Source organism: Lolium perenne, chromosome 7, assembly GCF_019359855.2.
Source record: "Lolium perenne isolate Kyuss_39 chromosome 7, Kyuss_2.0, whole genome shotgun sequence".
Lineage (NCBI taxonomy): Eukaryota > Viridiplantae > Streptophyta > Magnoliopsida > Poales > Poaceae > Lolium > Lolium perenne.
In genome coordinates, this window is record NC_067250.2 from 277,989,945 (window position 1) to 278,013,338 (window position 23,394).

At 43.3% G+C, this 23,394-nt stretch overlaps 1 protein-coding gene across 1 annotated transcript; it reads right to left on the reverse strand.

The window, feature by feature from the left end:
• Window positions 1-6,375: 6,375 nt before the first annotated feature.
• On the reverse strand, window positions 6,376-7,467 carry LOC139833947 (uncharacterized). Its single transcript, XM_071824323.1, has 2 exons — window positions 6,609-7,467; window positions 6,376-6,452 (listed from the first exon to the last, which is right to left on the reverse strand). The coding sequence occupies exons 1-2, from the start codon at window positions 7,465-7,467 to the stop codon at window positions 6,376-6,378; spliced, it is 936 nt and encodes a 311-aa protein (XP_071680424.1).
• Between the last annotated feature and the right edge of the window lie 15,927 nt (window positions 7,468-23,394).

The window sequence follows — 23,394 nt, forward strand, 5'->3', positions numbered from 1 at the left end:
TTCCCAACGGACGTGTGCTTTACCGTCACAAGGAGCTACTTTTCTGGCGCTGTTACACCCCAGGGATTTCTAACTCCCACACGCCAGCATACCTCTTATATCTCGTGGATAAGGTAGATTTTCAATTTCTCGCACTTTACATTTGTCAACTTCAACTCCTCTACCAGAGATTCTATGTCCAAGAAACACTCCTAATGTGACCATGAAGTGACATTTATCCCAATTCAAGACTAAGTACTGATCCTTACACCGCTGCAAAATTTTGCTAAGATTGAATAAATAGTGATCAAATGAAGTACCATACACACAAAAAACATCCACGAGCAACTTCATGATTTTCTCAATGCAATCAGCAAATATGGCATTCATGCATCTTCAAAAAGTAGTAAGGGCATTGTATAGGCCGATTATCATTCTCCTATAAGCAAACGTACATGTTAACGCCATATTTTGGTGATCATTATTAGGCATACACATATGAGAGATACTAGAATAATCATTTCAAGTAACAAATTGAGAATGTTTAGACAATCTTTCTAGAATTTGATCAATAAAAGGTAGAGGCTACTAATCATTATGTGCAGCTTTTCTAATTTCCCTCTAGTCAATGCCATCTTGTAACCAATGATAGTACTTTGAGGGATTAATTCATTTTTTCATTTGGAACAATAGTCATGCCTCCTTTTTTAGGGACACAGGGATCTTCTTGGTTTAGTTCCTTCACAAGGTTGGGGCGAGCTCCACAACACACGGAGGCTCCCAACACCCTATGGGGCTAGCACAACTCCAAGCTAGCCTCCATAGGAGCACTTCCTCCAAGATCCCACTATAGGAACCCTAACTTCAAGATCCACTAAGGACTAGATGGTATTGGTGGATTCTCTCTTGGTAGATCAATAGATCGGGGCCTCCTCCACCACTCCTCCGAATTTGGGCAAGATTGATTGGGTAGGTGGGGAGATCCTCAAGGTTTTAGCTCAGCAACAATGGAGGAGAGAGAGAGAAGAGATAAAATCGAGCTGGGGAAGAAGGGGCCCTTTTATAGGTCCCTCCATATCCAACCGTTATGTGCAGTTCCCGCACAACCGGTACTACCGCTTGGGCAGGCGGTAGTACCGCTCTGGGTTCGAAATTTCCCCACAGATTCGCCACGTGGACTCACAACGGTAGTACCGCTTGAGGTACCGCAATGGCCTCTGTGAGTCCATGGACCCTCGCGGTACCTAAGCGGTACCAACGCGGTAGTGTCGTAACTTGTGTTACGGTACCGAGGCGGTACTACCGCTCTCAAGCGGTACTACCGCTCATGGTATCGTAGAGGTACCGTAACGCACTCTGTGGGGCTTTTCAGTGCAAATACCCAGAGCGGTACTATAGGGCCGTACCAGTAGGGTAGCGGTACTACCGCTCCTGGTACCGGTAGTACCGGTTAGGCAGAAACTGCTATTTTTCTCTTTTCCTCTCCAACCACGTCACCTCCTGACACACACACAAAACCAGAAAACCTATAAGCTACGCTTCAGCCTTCCGATCATGACGTGTTCAGCGAGGGAACCGTGCACCTGCAAATCTACTCAAAGACAATCTATGCACACAGATATAGACCTTGATCTTTCACTTTCAAAGAAGAATGGTACTTCACATAAAATGATTTGTTAAGATATTATCAATCAAGTCCGTATGTATGCTTTAAAGAATGATATATACCAATTTCTAGATTCACCCTTGAGAGGTACATAAAACAATTTTTTGACTTTGTCATGAGAAATACCAGAGAGTTCATATAGTGTACACCTTGATTCAATCTTTAATAAATGATCTGAAGGTCCCTCACATTCATCACCTGGATATTGATCTTTCATAATATATAATATATTCCACAGCATGAGGAGGAATGGAAAAACCCAGCATCTAACTCAAGGGGGGTTTTAGGTTCCTTTAACATATGCATGTAACTTAAAAAGGAGGACCTAATGACTTGAGAAGAAGCCATAGAAACTTAAACAAATGAAACAAAACTGAAAATAGTAACAACATCTTTTATATAACCTTACCAAAAGCGTTGCGTTTCCCGACAATGACACTAGAAAAGTATCTTGTAACCGACAAGTGTAGGGATCAATTATAGTACCTTTGGATAAGGGATGAGTGTTGAACCCACAAGGAGATGAAGGAATTGGTTCACAAGTTTGACAAATGTAAACATTAAAAGATGCAAAGGTTTCTGCATTTTGGTATAAAAGTTCCCGAAAAGTAATATACGAGAAAGGTAGAATGTTTTTTTTCAGAGAAAGCCCAATCATTTATACAACAAGAGGGCAAGCAAAATGTGTAATTCTGCGAGTCGGACGTCCCCGAGGGCATCATGGATTTATTAATTAAGCACATATATTTGTAGATGAACATTGTGAATATTGTGTCAAGTTTTATTCCTAATGGATGGAGCCTAAGATAGGTGCAATCATACATATGAGCAAGTACACCCCTAGTTATATATTAATCTAAAGCCACATACATAAATAATCATAGAATTTATTAAGACAAAAGTTCAACCACCTCTTTATGATTTAGGGTCCACAAGTAAAAAGCCCCTATTGCAAGTCTAAGAATTGGAATGAGGTTTCTGTCATCTCCACCATTCCTCCTCTTTTACTTACTATAAGGTGCATCCCTATGAGCCCAAAAAGGTGTAGCAACATACAATTGACATTCACACATTACCATATATGTTTGCAACTTTGACTTCATGCTTACACTAACTTCACCTGGGCGAGCGATATAGTTGATCGTTGTTCAGTCACTGAATATTGTCTCTTTCTTGGAACTTCTCTCATTGCAGGGAAGTCCAAGAAACAAAAATATGGGTCTCGTTCTAGTGCTGGGAAGCCGAACTTCGTGCCATTGCCACTGTCACACCGGAGATTGTATGGCTTCGGTGGCTACTAGCTGATCTTGGAATCTCGTGTCATGATGCTCTCACAAATGTTCTTTGCGATTGTACATCTTCTACTTAGATTGCCAATGGCCCTATCAAGCATGAGCTAACCAAGCATATTGGTTTGGATGCCTCTTTTACATGCTCACATTGTCTACAATCAACTATTCATCTTCAATATGTTTCTTTGGAGCTTCAAGTGCGAGAGTTCTCCACCAAGTCCCAAATTAGAGAGCAACACTGTGTTTTTTTTCATATTCTCAAACTCAATATGTCGGTCCATGTAGACATTAGGTCCAAGGCCCGTATCTCACATGTACATGTACTGCTTTCTAGTGTGAGAGAAACTGATTTGACCAATCCAATTATTGTGACATGGAAATCTAACGCTAATGCAGGCCTCGTTCGGTTTGTGGGGATCCAGTCCACTACGGGGCTGAATCCAACGTGGATTTTGGTGATCTCCACATGTCACCTGCTCCCCCACTAATCCCTCCCCATCTTTGTTTTGAAACTATAAATATATTAGCAAGCAAGCCGCCTCATTAAAAACCTTCCAGTCCCCTTAGGTACCTTGGTAAGGAAAAGAGTGCGTAAAAAACTTGCTGCTCACGGATCAAATCATAGTTACATCATTTAGAAGCTTGTCTAAGAGGAAACTAGGGGGCTCATCGACCCAATTACAAGCAATTTTATGCTGAAAGCTATACTTGGCTATTTCATGTGCTACTTGATTTGCATCCCTGGGGCAGAATATGAATTTAACCTCCCAATATTGGTTACTATGTCAATGCAATCAGCAAAGATAGCATATGATTCACTCCACCACCTACTTTCACCTGTAAGCGCTTGAATTGTTTCAGCCGAGTCAGATTCAACAATGATGTGATGACAACCCATCTCTTCTACCATTTTCAGTCCTTCACGAAGCGCCATGGCTTCAGCCATCGCCGCCGTGTGGACATGCGGTAATAGCTCGCACTTTGCATGCATAAAGTTTCCCATAAAATCACGGAGGATAGCTCTCGTCACCCCTGTCTTTTCCTCCTCAACAAACGATGCATCAACGTTAAGTTTCAGTGTACGGGGTGGAGGTCTGGTCCACTTGTCCGTTATTGCAGGAGATTTCTTTTCAGCCTTCATAGCATTTGCTGTTATCGCCAGGATGGACATTTTGCACTTGAATAATGGTGGAACTTCCTCGTTGTGTGTTCGGCAGTGTCGAATCCACCAAAGATACCAAGCTGACACACAAATAGTTTCTTTTAGTTTAACTGAATCGAAACCAGGGAGAGTGTTACCATCCTATCGTAGTAAGTATTCAAGCACCGCCGATCCCGCTCTGTCCGTGGTGGTTGCTTCATCAATTGTGGTCTCCAAGCCTAAACTTTGCCACAGATCTTTGGCCGTGTGACACTTAAAAATAAGATGCATAATGTCCTTCGGCCCTTGGTGGCAAATTGGGCACTCTCCAGACGTGCCAATGTGTCTGTTAATTAAAATACTCTTAAGAGGAAGGATGCCATGAAGTGATCTCCAAATAAAAATCTTCACCTTCCCTGGGATCAAGAGTTTCCATAGGACTTTCCAAACAAGGTTTGTAATTGACCTTCCTGGGAGAGCTAATTGTACAGCATGCGGACCAAACTTGTGACGCCATTGCATATGGTAAGCTGAACGTTACTGAATAAAACCCATGTTTGGTTAAACCCCAAGCAATGAAATCAAAAAAACCTTGTGTGTTCAAAGGAATTTGCATAATCCGATTAGCATCTAAGGAGGTGAATAGTGATCGGATGAGAACCTTGTCCCACTGACCATTGGGATCTATTAACTGGCTTACTTTCGTTAGCAGAATAGAACCTCTACGAGTTTGAATTTTCCAATTAGGACTTGATGGAATCCAGGGATCTGTCCAGATATTAATACTATCCCCATCTCCAACTCTCCATATAAAACCTCTTTTGAAGGTGGTTAAACCCGAAAGGATACTTTGCCAAGTAAAACTTGAACCTGCTTTCGGTCCTGCTCTTAAGATATCTCCATTAGGATAGTATTTTGCACCCAACACCCTTGCACAAAGTGATTTGGGGTTATCAATAAGCCTCCAAACTTGTTTTGCTAGCATGGCCAAATTAAAGGAATGGAAGTCTCTAAAACCCATCCCACCATCATTCTTGGGTAACACATCTTCCACCATGCATACCAGTGCATTTTACTATTCTCATCATCTCCCCACCAAAACTTTGCAATTGCATCCATATCCTTACATACCCCCTTTGGGATAAGAAAAACAGACATAGCATAAACAGGAATAGCCTGTGCAATTGCCTTCAGTAAAATCTCTTTACCTTTAATTGATAATTGCTTCTCCTTCCACCCATTAATTCTCTGAATTATCCTCTCAATGAAATGCTTAAAGCAATCACTTCTATCCGCTCCAACCAAAGCAGGAAGTCCCAAATATTTATCTGAGAGGGCTTCGGTGTCAATATGTAGAGCCTCACAAATTTCTGCTCTCATCAAGGCATTAGTATTCGGAGAAAAGAAAATACTACTTGATTTAGCCAAACTCACAATCTGTCCAGAATTTGCACAGTAGGTATCAAGAACATGCTGCAAGGAAGTTGCATTAGTCATATCCGCTTTCATGAGGATCAGGGAGTCGTCAAAAAATAAGAGGTGTGAGACTGACGATGCATTCCTGCACACCCGTACCCCATCAATACCACCAACTTCTTCTTCGTACAGCAATATGTTGATAGTCCTTCCGCACACAACAGGAACAAATATGGTGAAAGAGGGTCCCCTTGGCGAAGCCCTCTAGTCGGTACAAACATGTTAGTTTCTTCAGAGTTAAATCTTACTTGATATCTAACTGACTTTACACATGCCATCATCAAAGAAATCCATCCATCATCAAAACCCATCTTTCTCATCATATTCTCCAGAAAAATCCACTCCACTCGGTCATAGGCTTTATGCATATCCAGCTTTACTGCACATGTGCCCACAGCACATGACCTCTTATTTTTAATTGCATGGATACTCTCATAAGCAACCAGAACATTATCAGTAATTAGTCGTCCAGGGACAAAGGCACTCTGCATTTGAGAAATTATGTCTGGAAGAATACCTTTTAACCGCATAGCCAGCATCTTCGATAGAATTTGATAGATCACATTACAGAGGCTTATAGGGAGAAATTGAGTTACCAGCTCCGGATCATCAATCTTGGGAGTGAGAACCATAGTGGTGTCGTTACAACCTTCGGGAATGATACAAGAATTAAGGGCATGTAGCACTTCTATGGTAATTTCTTCCCCACAGATGTCCCAAAATCTTTTATAGAACACAACATGTAATCCATCAGGCCCCGGGTCTTTGAAGTCCCCAATACTAAATAAAGCTTTCTTCACTTCTTCAGCCGAAAAAGGAGCTCAGAGTTTCTGATTCATCTCAGGTGTGACTCGCTGTTGGATTTTGTCCAGAAATGCCGGGTCCGTTGGACCAACCTCTGAGGAGAAAAGATTAGCAAAATATTCAAAAATCAAAGGTTTAAGCTGCTCAGTACCTTCAACCCAAGAGACATTATTACCTTTTAGTTTTTTGATTTAATTTTTCTTCCTACGGGTAGTGGCAAAATTGTGGAAAAAGGAAGTGTTTCGATCACCCAGTTTCAACCAGTTTGCTCTTGATCTCTGTATCCATTCAATTTCTTCATGTTCCAAAATTTGTTCAATTAGCTCAGCCATCTCTTTAGCTTTTATTTCACTTTCATCTGTCAATGCGCCAGAGACGGCCTGATAAAATTCTCGTTGGGAACGTCTTAGACGTTTCTTCGGTTTTTTCAAAACTTTCGCATCCCATTCGTGCATTGCCTCATGCACCCGGCCCAACCGCTCGAGTACGCCGCCAGAAGGACCATCACTCCCCGCAGCTAGCCACGCTTTCTGGACCACATCCCGGAACGTGCTTTCTTGAAGCCATTTAGCCTCGAATCTCTTCGGCCCATGGTTCGGTTGGGCTGGCATATTATCAAAGTCTGTATCAAGATGATGAGGAGCTGCATTAGGGAACATGGCTGACCAAGAAGGAGAAGCCACCGTCCTGTCCAGTCTTTCACGAATGCGACCACGCTGCCAAGTATAAGGGTCTCCGAAAACCCCCAGATCTTCCAGACTACAATCACTCAAGACATCCCGGAAGTCTTGCATGTACGAAGTTGGTCTTGGGTTCCCTCCACTTTTTTCATGAGAATATAAAATCTCATTTAAGTCTCCCATAATAAGCCACGGGAGGTCATGTTGAGCTTTGAGTTCCCTAATCTTATACCCAGTTTTGTACTTGTCCTGCCACCGCAGCTCTCCATACATACTAGTGAATCTCCACTCTCCTGATTTCCCATCTAACACCTTCACATCAATGTACTTGGGAGCCGAATATTTTTGCTGAATTGTAACCTCTCTTTTCCAAAGTAACATGATGCCACCACTCCTGCCATCACTAGGATTCACTATCTTGGAATCCATTTTTAAAGTCCTCCTTAAGCACTCAGCCGAAAAAAGTATCGAGATGTGTCTCTGACAAAAACAACACCTCGGGGTCCCATCGTTTCCTCGCATCAGAAAGCGCACAGACTGTCGGGGCGTTACCCAAACCCTGACAGTTCAGTTCCATTATTTTCATTGCGACCGGACGAGTTCCTCTTGGGAAATCACCGATCCTAGTGAGGAGGAGTTAGCTCCGTCCATCTTCGTTCGTTTTGGTCTGTTATTATTCACATCATCACCGTTCACATTGCCCAAATCCTCAACAGGCGAGGGAGCGCCTGTCAGAGATGCCCCCGATTCAGTACCATTGGCACCAACTTCCAGTAATTCACCCTCTTCAGAAAATTGTTCAACTATATTTCTTTTAGTTCCTGATATTGGGTTCCCTTCAGAGTCAATATCCATATCTTTTCCTTTTAAGGGGCTCGTCGCCGTGTCCTTCAGAGCTGGATCAATCACAGTTGTATTATCAACATATGCCAACGCATTATATCTCCAGCTGGTTAAGTTACCCCGGCTAGTATTGTTCTCACGACCACTCTGATTAGGGCCTCGGCCTCCACCTCGAGATTGAGGGAACCTTCCTCCTCTGCTACTGCTACCGCCACCTCTCCCGGCAGAACTGAACGGATGTAGCATGTATCCAAATCTGCCTTCATCCGATCGCCCCACTTGAGGTCCTTCTCTGCATATTCACCCGAGCCGCACTCAAGATGCGAGTGCCCAATGAAACCACAAGCCGCACAGAACCTCGGCATTTTTTCGTATTTAAGGATAAAGACTTCTCTCTTTCCGTCCCTAACCATGGACACAAGTCTCTCAAGAACTTTACGAACATAAAGTTTAACCTTTACATGAACGAAATTACCAGCTCCCTGAACGTTCGTCTGGACCACCTCGACTTTGCCCACCTTCTTCTCCATAAGGTTCGTGATTAAGGCTGCGGTACCCTATCTGGAGTTTCTGAATCTGCACCCAAGTTGTGAAAAATTCCAGATCAATACTGTCCGGATCTGTGAAGCCATCGTAAGGTTCGATGCACACCACCGATTGCCTGAATAACCAGGGTCCTCCCTTCTCAACCTTCTGCCAATCCCCAAGGCAGAAGCATTGAACTGTGAAAAGGTTGCCCTCTATATGCTTGAAACTTGATTTCTTGAGCCGGGCTCAATGCCACCCGCATGTGTTGTTCAAACATGGCTGTGCTAAAGTAATTTGTTGTGTGAACTCTAGCCAACGCCATCCACTTGATGCCCTCCTTTGGAACGTCCTCAACTTCCTCGAAAACCAGATCATCGAAGTCCTCTTCACCAATTCCCAATCTATGCAGCATGTCATCAATCCCCTCATCTTTCCTCTTGTTCGATCTATCCGGCCCGGTGCCTGAATTCGACGATGCCGCCACCATGGGAGCCAAACCTGGGGCGTCACCACGCCAAAGCCCTACCCGTGGGAGAGTCAAACTGTGAGAAGGAGATGCAGGATTAGCAGGCCACCCACCTAATCCCTCCCCATCTAATCCCTTCCCCCATGTGTCGTTCGGTTACTCCGGGGAGATTGGTACGAGAGATTAACATCTTTCGTGCGAGAGGAAAATTAATATACAACAGAGTAACAGATTACTAGTCAAACATGCATGCAATCCAATTCTTACATAGTACATAATCCACAAAAATTGAGTAAAATATTTCAACATATTACAAGGAGGGACAGAGAGCTACTTTTTCATCTACCACAGCGAGCGGGGATCCCAAGGAATAAATCGAAGAAACACCCACACCCATGCCTATGTGTACAAAATCCATTCATAGTCAAAGAAAATATAAGCTGCATCCGCGGCCACTGGCTTGCACAACTCAGCCTCCGCCGCAATGGCGCGTCAGCTCATTGACGAACTCGTCGAAGCTCTGTTGTGACGACCCACCGGCCACCGGACGCATATCTGAAGACAAGATTTCATAACTGAACTAAGAAAAAGAGTCTACTCTTCGAATCCGAGGACAAGATTTTCAGTACAAATATGCTACTTATATTTCATAATCTGCAAAGAGCTCAAAGTTCTGATGTAAAATTATTATGTTGACTGGATACTAGACAAGAAAAAAAAAGCATACATTTCAAATTTAAATGCAGGATAAGAACACATTATAAAAGTCTGGAGAAAAAAAGAACTCTGGAGAAAATCAAGAGTCTATACAAGATGCAGATACCAAATGCATAACAATAACCAAGATATATATTTTAAGCTTAATGCTAGGACAATTATGCTTGGAGAAAATGTCAACACCCGGATTTTTAAGTCCAGATGCCTATTATGCCATTCCTCGCAATCCCAGGAATGTTGTTTTTGCGAGACATAATAGATTGATATCACAACACATCATTCATTACAACACATAATCGTCTTACAAATAAAGGATCACATGATCCAGTCTTTATTACAATAATAGAAGTTCTATTGATCAATTACATAACACATAGCGGAAACGAAATAGCGTAGTAGTAGTCCATCTATTCCACAGGAAACTGTTGACGTCAGGAGGGATCCTAGTTGTCGTAGACGTCCTGCTGTCCTTCTTCCGGGTTCTGGTACTCCTCTTCATAGTCTGGCCATTTGAATAGCCAGGGACACAGCCATGAGTACTTTAAAGTACTCGCAAACTAAATACTAATGTAAATATTATCAACTATAGTAAGGGGGTTCTAAGCTCTAGTTTCATTTGCATAAAGCTAGTTTTATTTCATAAGCATTTTAATAACCAAAAACTCCTCATTTGCCTAACTTAACTCAAGTGGGAACATTAGTGTCATTTCCACAACTCAGTTGTGATTCAAAGTCAAAGTCACCTTTCAATTTCAAATCACAAGTCACCCTTCATATTTTTAGAAAAGTTCCGATGACGGAACAGTATGGCCTTTCCAACTGTCCATGACCGCGGACGCGGCTATTCGAATAGGTTAAACTCTGCAGAGGTTGTACACTTGTGCCACAACAATTGCAATAGTTCGTCAGGGGTAACTGGCCCTGATTTATCGTACGCAGTACGCGAACTACCAATCCTAACCTTTCATTTACATACCCTAGTATAGGCACCTCTCCCCATGAGCTTGACCTCCCAGTGAAGACAGACAGTCAGCATGGGAACTGCACAGGGCTTGGGCCGGACATTCACCTCATTTCACGTCATTTCACATCATTCCTTTTGTTGTAGAGGCAGCCTCCGGCATAACCCCGATGACGCTTGTTTTAGAGGGAACCCATACTAAGACACATAAGTTTCCAGCTAAGCCTTACCCAGATTCAGGTATTGTGGGGGTACTTGTAAAATTGGAATGGTATCGCATCCGAACCCAACCATCAGTTTTGTAAAATTCACCAAGTCATTCACAAGTCATATTCACCGTCAAAATCTTTCAATAGAATGACTCATCATTCCAAGGTTTTCAAAGTCATTGGTTTTCACAAGTTCCCATCTAGAATAGTCACTTTGAATATTGAGCACTAGCAACTAGTCATGAGGGGTGCTAAGCAACTTGGATTGCTCTAGGCTAAGTTTGATACTCTTGCACTACTCCATAACTAAACTAAGTGAATCATGAATCAAAAAGTACTTTGATAATCAAAACTTAGTAAAGCTGGTAAAGTGAAAACTTGGGATAGGAGCATTAAGCATAAAGTAAAAGTAATGGTGCCTTGCTCTTGTAGAGCTTTGCATTATTCTAGTTGCATTGGTAATAGCTTGCAAACAAAGTAGCTTGCATTAGTCTAGCTTTCCTTGATTGGTGATATGATCAAAGTTCTCTTGCTCTTCCTCTTGGTAGAAGACCTCTTCCTCTTGATAGTCTCCGGTACTAGCGTCTATAAACGAATACGAGGATACAATCACCAAACAACACTTAAGTATTAATGGCTCACACAATTGATCTAGCATCACTACTTAATATTTATCCAAAAATTATTCTAGGGTTTCCTTATTTTAATATTAGGAAAATAATTTCCTCTCATTAAAAATTGGAATTAGAGTTTCTCTTTGGTTTGGGAGAAATAATTTCCTCTCATTGAATTCTCCTTAAGACTTAATCTTCTCAAATAACCAGGGATGATCACATGTTGACCAAGGTCAACACTTCACATTTATTATTTGAGAAAAGTGATTTAATTGAGATTCATCATCTCATGTGATTTAAATAATCATTAAATACTATTTTGATTTAAATTCTACAAGTGAGCAAGTATGAACCTATGCAGTAGAGGTCATCATATTACTTCATCTTACTTGAGAAAATGATTTAAATGAGGTGCTACACCTCATAGATTTAAATTCCTAAAATTTGCTATAGTTTAAATGGACTAGTATTGACTACATAGCCAATATTTTGATCTAGTCCATGATCATACAAACAACCTTTCTATATTATTGCATAATCAATTAGAGGACAACAATTGTGATTTATTAGAGTTGGAATCAATTCAAAAACAATTATGGTTAAATTTTAAATAAAGTTTCAATTTGCAAAAGCCCCTGTCTTGTTATTTTTATCAGATTAATTCTACTTTGAAATTGGGGATGGGACCAGTGGCATTGGATAGATAAGTTCATGGGCTTTCCGAATATATAAAATTTGCTAAATTTGATGCAGTAGTTTGAAAGTTATTCAAATTTGAAGGGGGGCACCAGTATTTGAATTGAGCTGAAATAATTAAATCGAATTTGAATTCCTTGGGCCGCGCGGGAAAACGAAACGGGCTAAACAGACTAAACGGACTGGGCCAGCCCAGCAGTGTGACTAGCACACGCGGGCCGCCTGACGTTGCGGGCTCCACCCGTCAGTGACCCTTAAAGGGGCGAAACGGTATGGGCGTTGTGATCCGTTAGATTAGAGGGGAGATCAATGGCTCACAGAGGTCGTCGTCTCCAGCGGGATTCCGACGAGCTCGCGGCGTGCCTAGGGGGTCGGAGGGTGTACCAAGGTTCCCGCGGTGTTCTGCTGGGTGCTGGGCGTCGTTGTCGAGGACGAGGAAGCTCCGGGTACCGTCGGCGAGGCGTGGGGTGGCGCGGATCGATGGCGATGATCTGCGGACTCCGGCGGCTCTGAGCGTCAAATTGCGGCGGCTCCGGCGTTAATTGGAGGAGCTAGTGGTGCAGGGAGACTCAGTGGTGAGAGGGGAGCAAGATGGTGTGAGAGATGGGGTCGAGGGGGTGCTCCTTTTATAGGAGGGCGAGGGTGCCGTGGGTGCTGCGAAGGGGCGGCCAGGGCGCTGGCGGTCGGAGGCGTGAAGGGGCAAGCTATGATGCGCGTCGTGTAGGCGACGGCTAGGCGGAGCTAGCGCGCATGATGGCACGTCAAAAGATGGTCTGTGGCGTGCTAGCGATGGTGGCGTCCTCGCAGTACCGTGGCGGAAGGTTTTGATCATGGCGAGGGAGAGGGTTCCTCTGCGGGCTAGGGAGCTTGTCTACGGGGTAGAGGCGAGGGAGGTGGTGCTCGACGCAGGCGTAGGGATGCAGGAGGAGGACGAGGGCGACGGGTCGCGAGATGCTCTGGCGCGCTCCAGAGCACGCTCACCGCGTGCCTGGCACGTCCTGGCAGGGTGCTGGGCGTGCTTGGGCTGGCCAATGCCGTGGCTTGGCGAGTTTGGGCAGGGCATGGGCTTCATCCTCGTGCTCCAGGGATGCTTGTAGACATGGTGTAGGGGAGAGGAGGGGCTCAGGTCGCTCGAGTGCAAAGGTGGCCGGCATGGGTACGACATGGCCAAAGTTCTGGCATCTCTCCACTTTAATCGACCCTTGCAAGTACCTGGCTTGGTGTAGGAGAGATAGGGAAGCAATGATCATCCAGAAATAAAAGTAGTTTAGGCTAAAATCTGCTGGACAAAGAGGGGTATTACAATTCCAGAATCATGCCTGCAAGGTGCTCGACAAAATGGCCGCATGAAGAAAAATTTGGAATTTTGGAAATATTTTTGGTGGAGCTCAAACATATAATTAATGTGAAACATTGGTGGTGGTGGTGTTTAATTTGGAGCTGTTTTGTAAAGATTTCAAAATGTGGTCATCTTCACATAGTTTCAAAGTCTCCACTTGTCAAAACTATACTGGTCAACCTGGTCAAAGTTAGCATGTGTGGTCAACATGAAAGTTGTTGACATTGACATGGTCTTGGATGACATGGCAATAGTTGACCAAGTTTAGTTTAAGAAAAGATTAAACCAGAGGGGTAAAGTGAGGAAGATGTTAAAAAGTGCACATATGACCATTATCATATGTGTGAAGGTTTTGAGATTTGTATTGGTTTGATTCTTGTTTCTTTGATGCAATTGTGTTTGTTTATCATATATAAGTATTCTACAAGCAAGAGATCAAGCAATGGTGGCCTTGGTTGAAGATTTGCAAATTTGGCTAAGTGTATGTGAGTGAATTTTGGGGATTTTCTCCCTATTTGATTTCTCTCCATTTGATTTGACTTTTGTTGACTCTAATGTGATTCTTATTGGTTTAGAAACATGTTCAAACCATTGAAACCATTTCAAATGGTCTTGTTCAAAGATTTGCAAATTTGGCCTTAAAACATAAGAGGTGAGGTGTCAAATTTTACTAAACTTGTAAATTGTTGATCTTGCTTTACTTGGACATGGGTTAGGGTCAATTTAGCATTAGATTAGGTTTAGAAAAGGTTTCACATCATTTGGTCAAGGTTTAAAGTCATAGGGCAAAATTTTGTGGAATGGCTATGTGTCACATATGCCTCTATGCATATGTTGCATTTGAATTTTAATTTGACTTGGCTTGACCCAAATGGTGTTGTTGAGTGTTGAAATGGTATATAGGAGTGATCCAACCATTCACAATAAGTCCTAGGGTCAAGATCCTCAAATTCACAAATTTGCTAATTTACTCTCATATGCCTCTATGGCATTTTTAGTTTCTTTTTATTTTCTTTGGAAACAACTTGAATTAGGTTTGATAAGTGCTAGGTAAGGTGTATGAAGGCTTTCCAAACCTCTAAGCAAAGTAGAAAAGCTTAGGGTAAAGATTTATATAAATAGCCATAGGCACATATGCCTTTTTCTTATTTAATTTCCTTTTATTTTATTTTAACTTGGGTGATGAAAAGAGGGGTGAGGTTTTAGGGTTTAAGATCATTTCAACATACTTTAACAAGCAATCATGGCAAAAGCACAAGAATTAAGCAAGATCATTATGTATGAAACTTAATTTAATAAAAGTTTTTGTTGGTTCCAAAATTTGGAACTAGGGAAATTCATTTGTTTTGTTTTGAAATTTTTGGGATGTTACAAACCCTTCCCCCTTAAACAAATCTCATCCCGAGATTTTAAGAAAAGTTAGGTTCCTAAGAGAGATTGAGCATTTTATTAACAGGAAGACATACTTGGCATGGTCTGGGGTGCTTCCTGAGCTTCATTGGCAGTCATGTGGTAGAAACGGCCGTTGTTGTTGTTCTGGTTCCTTCTACCGGCGAAGCGGCGCTGTTGCTGGGCAGGTGCAGCGGTATTGGCGGCAATCTTGGCAAGCTTCTTGGGGCACTCATTGGAGTAGTGGCCCACAACTCCACATTCATAGCAGTTCACAGTTGACTTGTCCTTCGGGGTGACGGGGAAGGCATTGCTTCCAGTCCTCGGCCAGTGTTGGTGTTGTTGTTGTTCCATTGTTGCTGTTGCTGTTGTGGTTATTGTTGTTGTGGTTGCCGTTGTTGTTGTTACCTCCGGGCTTCAGGGGTCCTCCGTTGTTGTTGTTGTTGTTGGGGCGATAACTCTGAGCAGGGGGCTTGTTGTATCTTGGGGTAAATCCTCCAGAGGAGTTGTTGCGGTACTTCTGGGTATGGTGGGGTCCACTCTGGTTCATCATCCTGCGCTTGCGGTTCTCATTGGCCTGATGCAGCTTTCCTTCCATCTGTATGGCTGAGTCCACGAGGTCTTCCAAGTCAGCGAACGGAATGTTCACTAACACAGTTTGCATCTCATCATGTAGTCCGTTCAGAAATCTTTCCTTTCTCTTCTCATTGGTGTCGGTCTCATCCGGGGCGTACCTTGACAGAGTGAGAAACCTGTCGCGGTATTCCACCACGGACATCCTTCCTTGCTTGAGTTCACGGAACTCGTCTCTCATCTTCTTAATCAGTCCTTGGGGCACATGGTACTTGCTGAACTTCAACTTGAAGTCTTCCCATGTCATCATCTGTCCCGCATTCATTGCACGGGCACTTGTCCACCAGGCTCTGGCAGGTCCTGACAGGTAGTGGGTGGCGAACAGTACTTTTTCTGCTCCTTCAACTCCCGCAACTTCAAGGTTGTTCTCCATTGTCTGGAGCCAGTCATCAGCGTCAAGTGGCTCTTCAGTTTTGTTGAACATTGGAGGGTTGGTGTTCTGAAAATTCTTCAGCTTCGATCCGGGGTGATCGTGGTTTCCGTGGCCTTGATTGTTCTGAGCTATCTATTGCAGTGCGGCAAGGTTTGCTTGGCGTTCAGCTCTTTCGGCTTCTCGGTCCGCCATCATCGTCTGCAGCAGCTGCATCATGGCATCTTGGGTGGCGTTGCGGGTTGGTGGGGCCATCTGAACATTGAGGTAGATGATAAGATAAGAGGGAAATTCCTATGGTTTGTTTTGTTAAAGTTAAAAAGTTCATGAATTGAAAACTTGAGTAGTGTTGCGGGGGTAAAAACCAACAACACTTTTTCATTCATTCCAAACATCACATATTACAAAGCTAACACACCGTTAGTTTGAAGAACCATTCATCGCTCTACGATACAAGGGGATCCTGATACAACTCACACCTACTTAAGTGTTGGGGTGATACTACTCTTCAGGGTGGAATTCTTCGTCTTCACGGGTAATGTGCTTGGCGAGAGGCGAGGGCGTTGTCCAAATCCCTGCGGGTTTTGTACATTCTGAAGTCCTGGTGTGCTACATAAGGGTTCATCTCCGTGTGTGGTGGCATGATCATCGATCTTCCCATGGAGTCATGTCTTGGGTAGTAGATGAAGCGAGTGTTCTTGATCTTGTTCTCATTTTGTCCGCACAGACGGAAAATTGCTTCTTGCATAGCTCTGTCTAGTCCTTCCTTCCAAGTGGTTCCCGTTACAGAAAACCAGATGGTTTCCCATACCGGGGCTCCAAGCTTTCTTCGTAGATCAGTAGAAACTTCCCACCGAGGTGGTTCTCCGGAGTGGTTGTTGAGGGGTATTCCGAAGAACTCGGGATACGGGTGTCCTAGATATTCCACTAGTTGCTTCAAATCCTTTTCGAACCTTAGGTTGCCTCCGGGACCAAGCTGATAAAACTCAAATTGGTACTTCATCTGTGAGCAATGAGGATGAGTAAGTTAGAGAAGTGATCAAGTGTGCAAACTTTTAGGTAGAAATTTCAAGGAAAAGTAGAGCATGAATTTCTCACTTGAAAAAGATCTCAAGGGTAAGAGTGGAAAATAAGTTTTCAGAAATATTTACTTCCTTTGTTTTGAAACTAAGTTTTTCGGATGTCCATTCTAACTAGGGTCTCCTAAGGTCAAACAATGGCTCTGATACCAACTTGTCAACACCCGATTTTTAAGTCCAGATGCCTATTATGCCATTCCTCGCAATCCCAGGAATATTGTTTTTGCGAGACATAATAGATTGATATCACAACACATCATTCATTACAACACATAATCGTCTTACAAATAAAGGATCACATGATCCAGTCTTTATTACAATAATAGAAGTTCTATTGATCAATTACATAACACATAGCGGAAATGAAATAGCGTAGTAGTAGTCCATCTATTCCACAGGCAACTGTTGACGACAGGAGGGATCCTAGTTGTCGTAGACGTCCTGCTGTCCTTCTTCCGGGTTCTGGTACTCCTCTTCATAGTCTGGCCATTTGAATAGCCAGGGACACAGCCATGAGTACTTTAAAGTACTCGCAAACTAAATACTAATGTAAATACTATCAACTATAGTAAGGGGGTTCTAAGCTCTAGTTTCATTTGCATAAAGCTAGTTTTATTTCATAAGCATTTTAATAACCAAAAACTCCTCATTTGCCTAACTTAACTCAAGTGGGAACATTAGTGTCATTCCCACAACTCAGTTGTGATTCAAAGTCAAAGTCACCTTTCAATTTCAAATCACAAGTCACCCTTCATATTTTTAGAAAAGTTCTGATGACGGAACAGTATGGCCTTTCCAACTGTCCATGACTGCGGACGCGGCTATTCGAATAGGTTAAACTCTGCAGAGGTTGTACACTTGTGCCACAACAATTGCAATAGTTCGTCAGGGGTAACTGGCCCTGATTTATCGTACGCAGTACGCGAACTACCAATCCTAACCTTTCATTTACATACCCTAGTATAGGCACCTCTCCCCATGAGCTTGACCTCCCAGTGAAGACAGACAGTCAGCATGGGAACTGCACAGGGCTTGGGCCGGACATTCACCTCATTTCACGTCATTTCACATCATTCCTTTTGTTGTAGAGGCAGCCTCCGGCATAACCCCGATGACGCTTGTTTTAGAGGGAACCCATACTAAGACACATAAGTTTCCAGCTAAGCCTTACCCAGATTCAGGTATTGTGGGGGTACTTGTAAAATTGGAATGGTATCGCATCCGAACCCAACCATCAGTTTTGTAAAATTCACCAAGTCATTCACAAGGCATATTCACCGTCAAAATATTTCAATAGAATGACTCATCATTCCAAGGTTTTCAAAGTCATTGGTTTTCACAAGTTCCCATCTAGAATAGTCACTTTGAATATTGAGCACTAGCAACTAGTCATGAGGGGTGCTAAGCAACTTGGATTGCTCTAGGCTAAGTTTGATACTCTTGCACTACTCCATAACTAAACTAAGTGAATCATGAATCAAAAAGTACTTTGATAATCAAAATTTAGTAAAGCTGGTAAAGTGAAAACTTGGGATAGGAGCATTAAGCATAAAGTAAAAGTAATGGTGCCTTGCTCTTGTAGAGCTTTGCATTATTCTAGTTGCATTGGTAATATCTTGCAAACAAAGTAGCTTGCATTAGTCTAGCTTGCCTTGATTGGTGATATGATCAAAGTTCTCTTGCTCTTCCTCTTGGTAGAAGACCTCTTCCTCTTGATAGTCTCCGGTACTAGCGTCTATAAACGAATACGAGGATACAATCACCAAACAACACTTAAGTATTAATGGCTCACACAATTGATCTAGCATCACTACTTAACATTTATCCAAAAATTATTCTAGGGTTTCCTTATTTTAATATTAGGAAAATAATTTCCTCTCATTAAAAATTGGAATTAGGGTTTCTCTTTGGTTTGGGAGAAATAATTTCCTCTCATTGAATTCTCCTTAAGACTTAATCTTCTCAAATAACCAGGGATGATCACATGTTGACCAAGGTCAACACTTCACATTTATTATTTGAGAAAAGTGATTTAATTGAGATTCATCATCTCATGTGATTTAAATAACCATTAAATACTATTTTGATTTAAATTCTACAAGTGAGCAAGTATGAACCTATGCAGTAGAGGTCATCATATTACTTCATCTTACTTGAGAAAATGATTTAAATGAGGTGCTACACCTCATAGATTTAAATTCCTAAAATTTGCTATAGTTTAAATGGACTAGTATTGACTACATAGCCAATATTTTGATCTAGTCCATGATCATACAAACAACCTATCTATATTATTGCATAATCAATTAGAGGACAACAATTGTGATTTATTAGAGTTGGAATCAATTCAAAAACAATTATGGTTAAATTTTAAATAAAGTTTCAATTTGCAAAAGCCCCTGTCTTGTTATTTTTATCAGATTAATTCTACTTTGAAATTGGGGATGGGACCAGTGGCATTGGATAGATAAGTTCATGGGCTTTCCGAATATATAAAATTTGCTAAATTTGATGCAGTAGTTTGAAAGTTATTCAAATTTGAAGGGGGCACCAGTATTTGAATTGAGCTGAAATAATTAAATCGAATTTGAATTCCTTGGGCCGCGCGGGAAAACGAAACGGGCTAAACAGACTAAACGGACTGGGCCGGCCCAGCAGTGTGACTAGCACACGCGGGCCGCCTGACGTTGCGGGCTCCACCCGTCAGTGACCCTTAAAGGGGCGAAACGGTATGGGCGCTGTGATCCGTTAGATTAGAGGGGAGATCAACGGCTCACAGAGGTCGTCGTCTCCGGCGGGATTCCGACGAGCTCGCGGCGTGCCTAGGGGGTCGGAGGGTGTACCAAGGTTCCCGCGGTGTTCTGCTGGGTGCTGGGCGTCGTTGTCGAGGACGAGGAAGCTCCTGGTACCGTCGGCGAGGCGTGGGGTGGCGCGGATCGATGGCGATGATCTGCGGACTCCGGCGGCTCTAAGCGTCAAATTGCGGCGGCTCCGGCGTTAATTGGAGGAGCTAGTGGTGCAGGGAGACTCAGTGGTGAGAGGGGAGCAAGATGGTGTGAGAGATGGGGTCGAGGGGGTGCTCCTTTTATAGGAGGGCGAGGGTGCCGTGGGTGCTGCGAAGGGGCGGCCATGGCGCTGGCGGTCGGAGGCGTGAAGGGGCAAGCTATGATGCGCGTCGTGTAGGCGACGGCTAGGCGGAGCTAGCGCGCGTGATGGCACGTCAAAAGATGGTCTGTGGCGTGCTAGCGATGGTGGCGTCCTCGCAGTACCGTGGCGGAAGGTTTTGATCATGGCGAGGGAGAGGGTTCCTCTGCGGGCTAGGGAGCTTGTCTACGGGGTAGAGGCGAGGGAGGTGGTGCTCGACGCAGGCGTAGGGATGCAGGAGGAGGACGAGGGCGACGGGTCGCGAGATGCTCTGGCGCGCTCCAGAGCACGCTCACCGCGTGCCTGGCACGTCCTGGCAGGGTGCTGGGCGTGCTTGGGCTGGCCAATGCCGTGGCTTGGCGAGTTTGGGCAGGGCATGTGCTTCGTCCTCGTGCTCCAGGGATGCTTGTAGACATGGTGTAGGGGAGAGGAGGGGCTCAGGTCGCTCGAGTGCAAAGGTGGCCGGCATGGGTACGACATGGCCAAAGTTCTAGCATCTCTCCACTTTAATCGACCCTTGCAAGTACCTGGCTTGGTGTAGGAGAGATAGGGAAGCAATGATCATCCAGAAATAAAAGTAGTTTAGGCTAAAATCTGCTGGACAAAGAGGGGTATTACAATTCCAGAATCATGCCTGCAAGGTGCTCGACAAAATGGCCGCATGAAGAAAAATTTGGAATTTTGGAAATATTTTTGGTGGAGCTCAAACATATAATTAATGTGAAACATTGGTGGTGGTGGTGTTTAATTTGGAGCTGTTTTGTAAAGATTTCAAAATGTGGTCATCTTCACATAGTTTCAAAGTCTCCACTTGTCAAAACTATACTGGTCAACCTGGTCAAAGTTAGCATGTGTGGTCAACATGAAAGTTGTTGACATTGACATGGTCTTGGATGACATGGCAATAGTTGACCAAGTTTAGTTTAAGAAAAGATTAAACCAGAGGGGTAAAGTGAGGAAGATGTTAAAAAGTGCACATATGACCATTATCATATGTGTGAAGGTTTTGAGATTTGTATTGGTTTGATTCTTGTTTCTTTGATGCAATTGTGTTTGTTTATCATATATAAGTATTCTACAAGCAAGAGATCAAGCAATGGTGGCCTTGGTTGAAGATATGCAAATTTGGCTAAGTGTATGTGAGTGAATTTTGGGGATTTTCTCCCTATTTGATTTCTCTCCATTTGATTTGACTTTTGTTGACTCTAATGTGATTCTTATTGGTTTAGAAACATGTTCAAACCATTGAAACCATTTCAAATGGTCTTGTTCAAAGATTTGCAAATTTGGCCTTAAAACATAAGAGGTGAGGTGTCAAATTTTACTAAACTTGTAAATTGTTGATCTTGCTTTACTTGGACATGGGTTAGGGTCAATTTAGCATTAGATTAGGTTTAGAAAAGGTTTCACATCATTTGGTCAAGGTTTAAAGTCATAGGGCAAAATTTTGTGAAATGGCTATGTGTCACATATGCCTCTATGCATATGTTGCATTTGAATTTTAATTTGACTTGGCTTGACCCAAATGGTGTTGTTGAGTGTTGAAATGGTATATAGGAGTGATCCAACCATTCACAATAAGTCCTAGGGTCAAGATCCTCAAATTCACAAATTTGCTAATTTACTCTCATATGCCTCTATGGCATTTTTAGTTTCTTTTTATTTTCTTTGGAAACAACTTGAATTAGGTTTGATAAGTGCTAGGTAAGGTGTATGAAGGCTTTCCAAACCTCTAAGCAAAGTAGAAAAGCTTAGGGTAAAGATTTATATAAATAGCCATAGGCACATATGCCTTTTTCTTATTTAATTTCCTTTTATTTTATTTTAACTTGGGTGATGAAAAGAGGGTTGAGGTTTTAGGGTTTAAGATCATTTCAACATACTTTAACAAGCAATCATGGCAAAAGCACAAGAATTAAGCAAGATCATTATGTATGAAACTTAATTTAATAAAAGTTTTTGTTGGTTCCAAAATTTGAAACTAGGAAAATTCATTTGTTTTGTTTTGAAATTTTTGGGATATTACAGAAAACATATTATCGCTGCATAAGCACAACAATGGATGCGACACCACAGAAGAAGAAAGAGCTTAAGTACTACTCTTCCAAAAATACTGTAACTATTCACAATACTATCATGTGTACCGTGAACTGCAAAATACTAGTACTACTCAAAACATGGAGTGGTAGCAATTATTAACTGCAGATTGGATGATTCAGCTCTTATTGTTTACTAGTACTGCTACATCCACATGTTAGTACTGCTAAATAATATGCAGTCGCACCCACACAAGCAAGAATTGAAGGCACGAACCTTTAGACGATGCTCCACTCCTTTTTGTTAACCCAGCTGCAACAACACTTAAGCTAATTATACTAGCAGAACCCAGAGGCAGGGGAATCTTCAAAAACTGAAAAGAAATATCAGACTGTGTCTTACATGTACATAACTGTGTCTTCCATGTACATATTGTAGGAACATTATGGTTTACAATCAAACGAACAAGGAAGTACTAAACACAGCGAGTGAACAACAAATTAGCTGCAAAACGAACGAACGAGGTCGCAAGGGGAACAGAGGCTCCTCTGGCCGGCGGGTATAAAGGAGCCGGCAGGTGCTCACCCTCGCGACTCGCGAGCAACCCCAGAACCCCAAGATGCCAGTACCTGCGGCAGCGCTCGCTGGTTCGTACAATGTTACTCAGGTGTGCAACGCCGCCGGCGCCGGCGCCGCCACCGGTTGGCACGTAGCCGGCTGCTTCCTCGGCTCAGGGGCCACCATCATCCTCGCCCTGTCCTGGATCGGCACGCACCTGTGCGGCCGGCGCCGGCGCCGCCCCGCTCCAGCTCCAGTTCTTCCCACCTACGCGTCGACGTCCACTCCTTCGAGGGTGGAGCTCGCCGCGCTGCCGGCCCACGACTCCTACGCGCGTCCGGAGGCCACGTACGGCTTCCAGTTCCAGGCGCCGCCGGCGGACGCGTACCGCTTCCAGGCACCGGCGCCAGGCGCGTACGGCTTCCAGGCACCGGCGCCGGAAGCGTACTACTACGATCCTTCCTCCTTCGCCCCCCCGGCTTCCTACGACGCCATCGACGCCATCGACGACGCCATCGACGCGCCGGGGGCGTTCTGATGGTGGGGCGCCGGCAGCGAACCTTGGATTGGCCGTGTTTTTAGTACGATATGAGCTTGTGATTGTTGTGTAGTAACATGTGCTGTGTAGTACTCACTTGTGTTGGATTGGATATGCTGACCTTCGTGCTATAATGATGAATAGTATAACTTGTGATGTGGATGTGGTTTATTTTCTGTGTTGAATAATATATGGAAACTGCTCGTACAGTAGTACTACAATTTGTACTCCACGC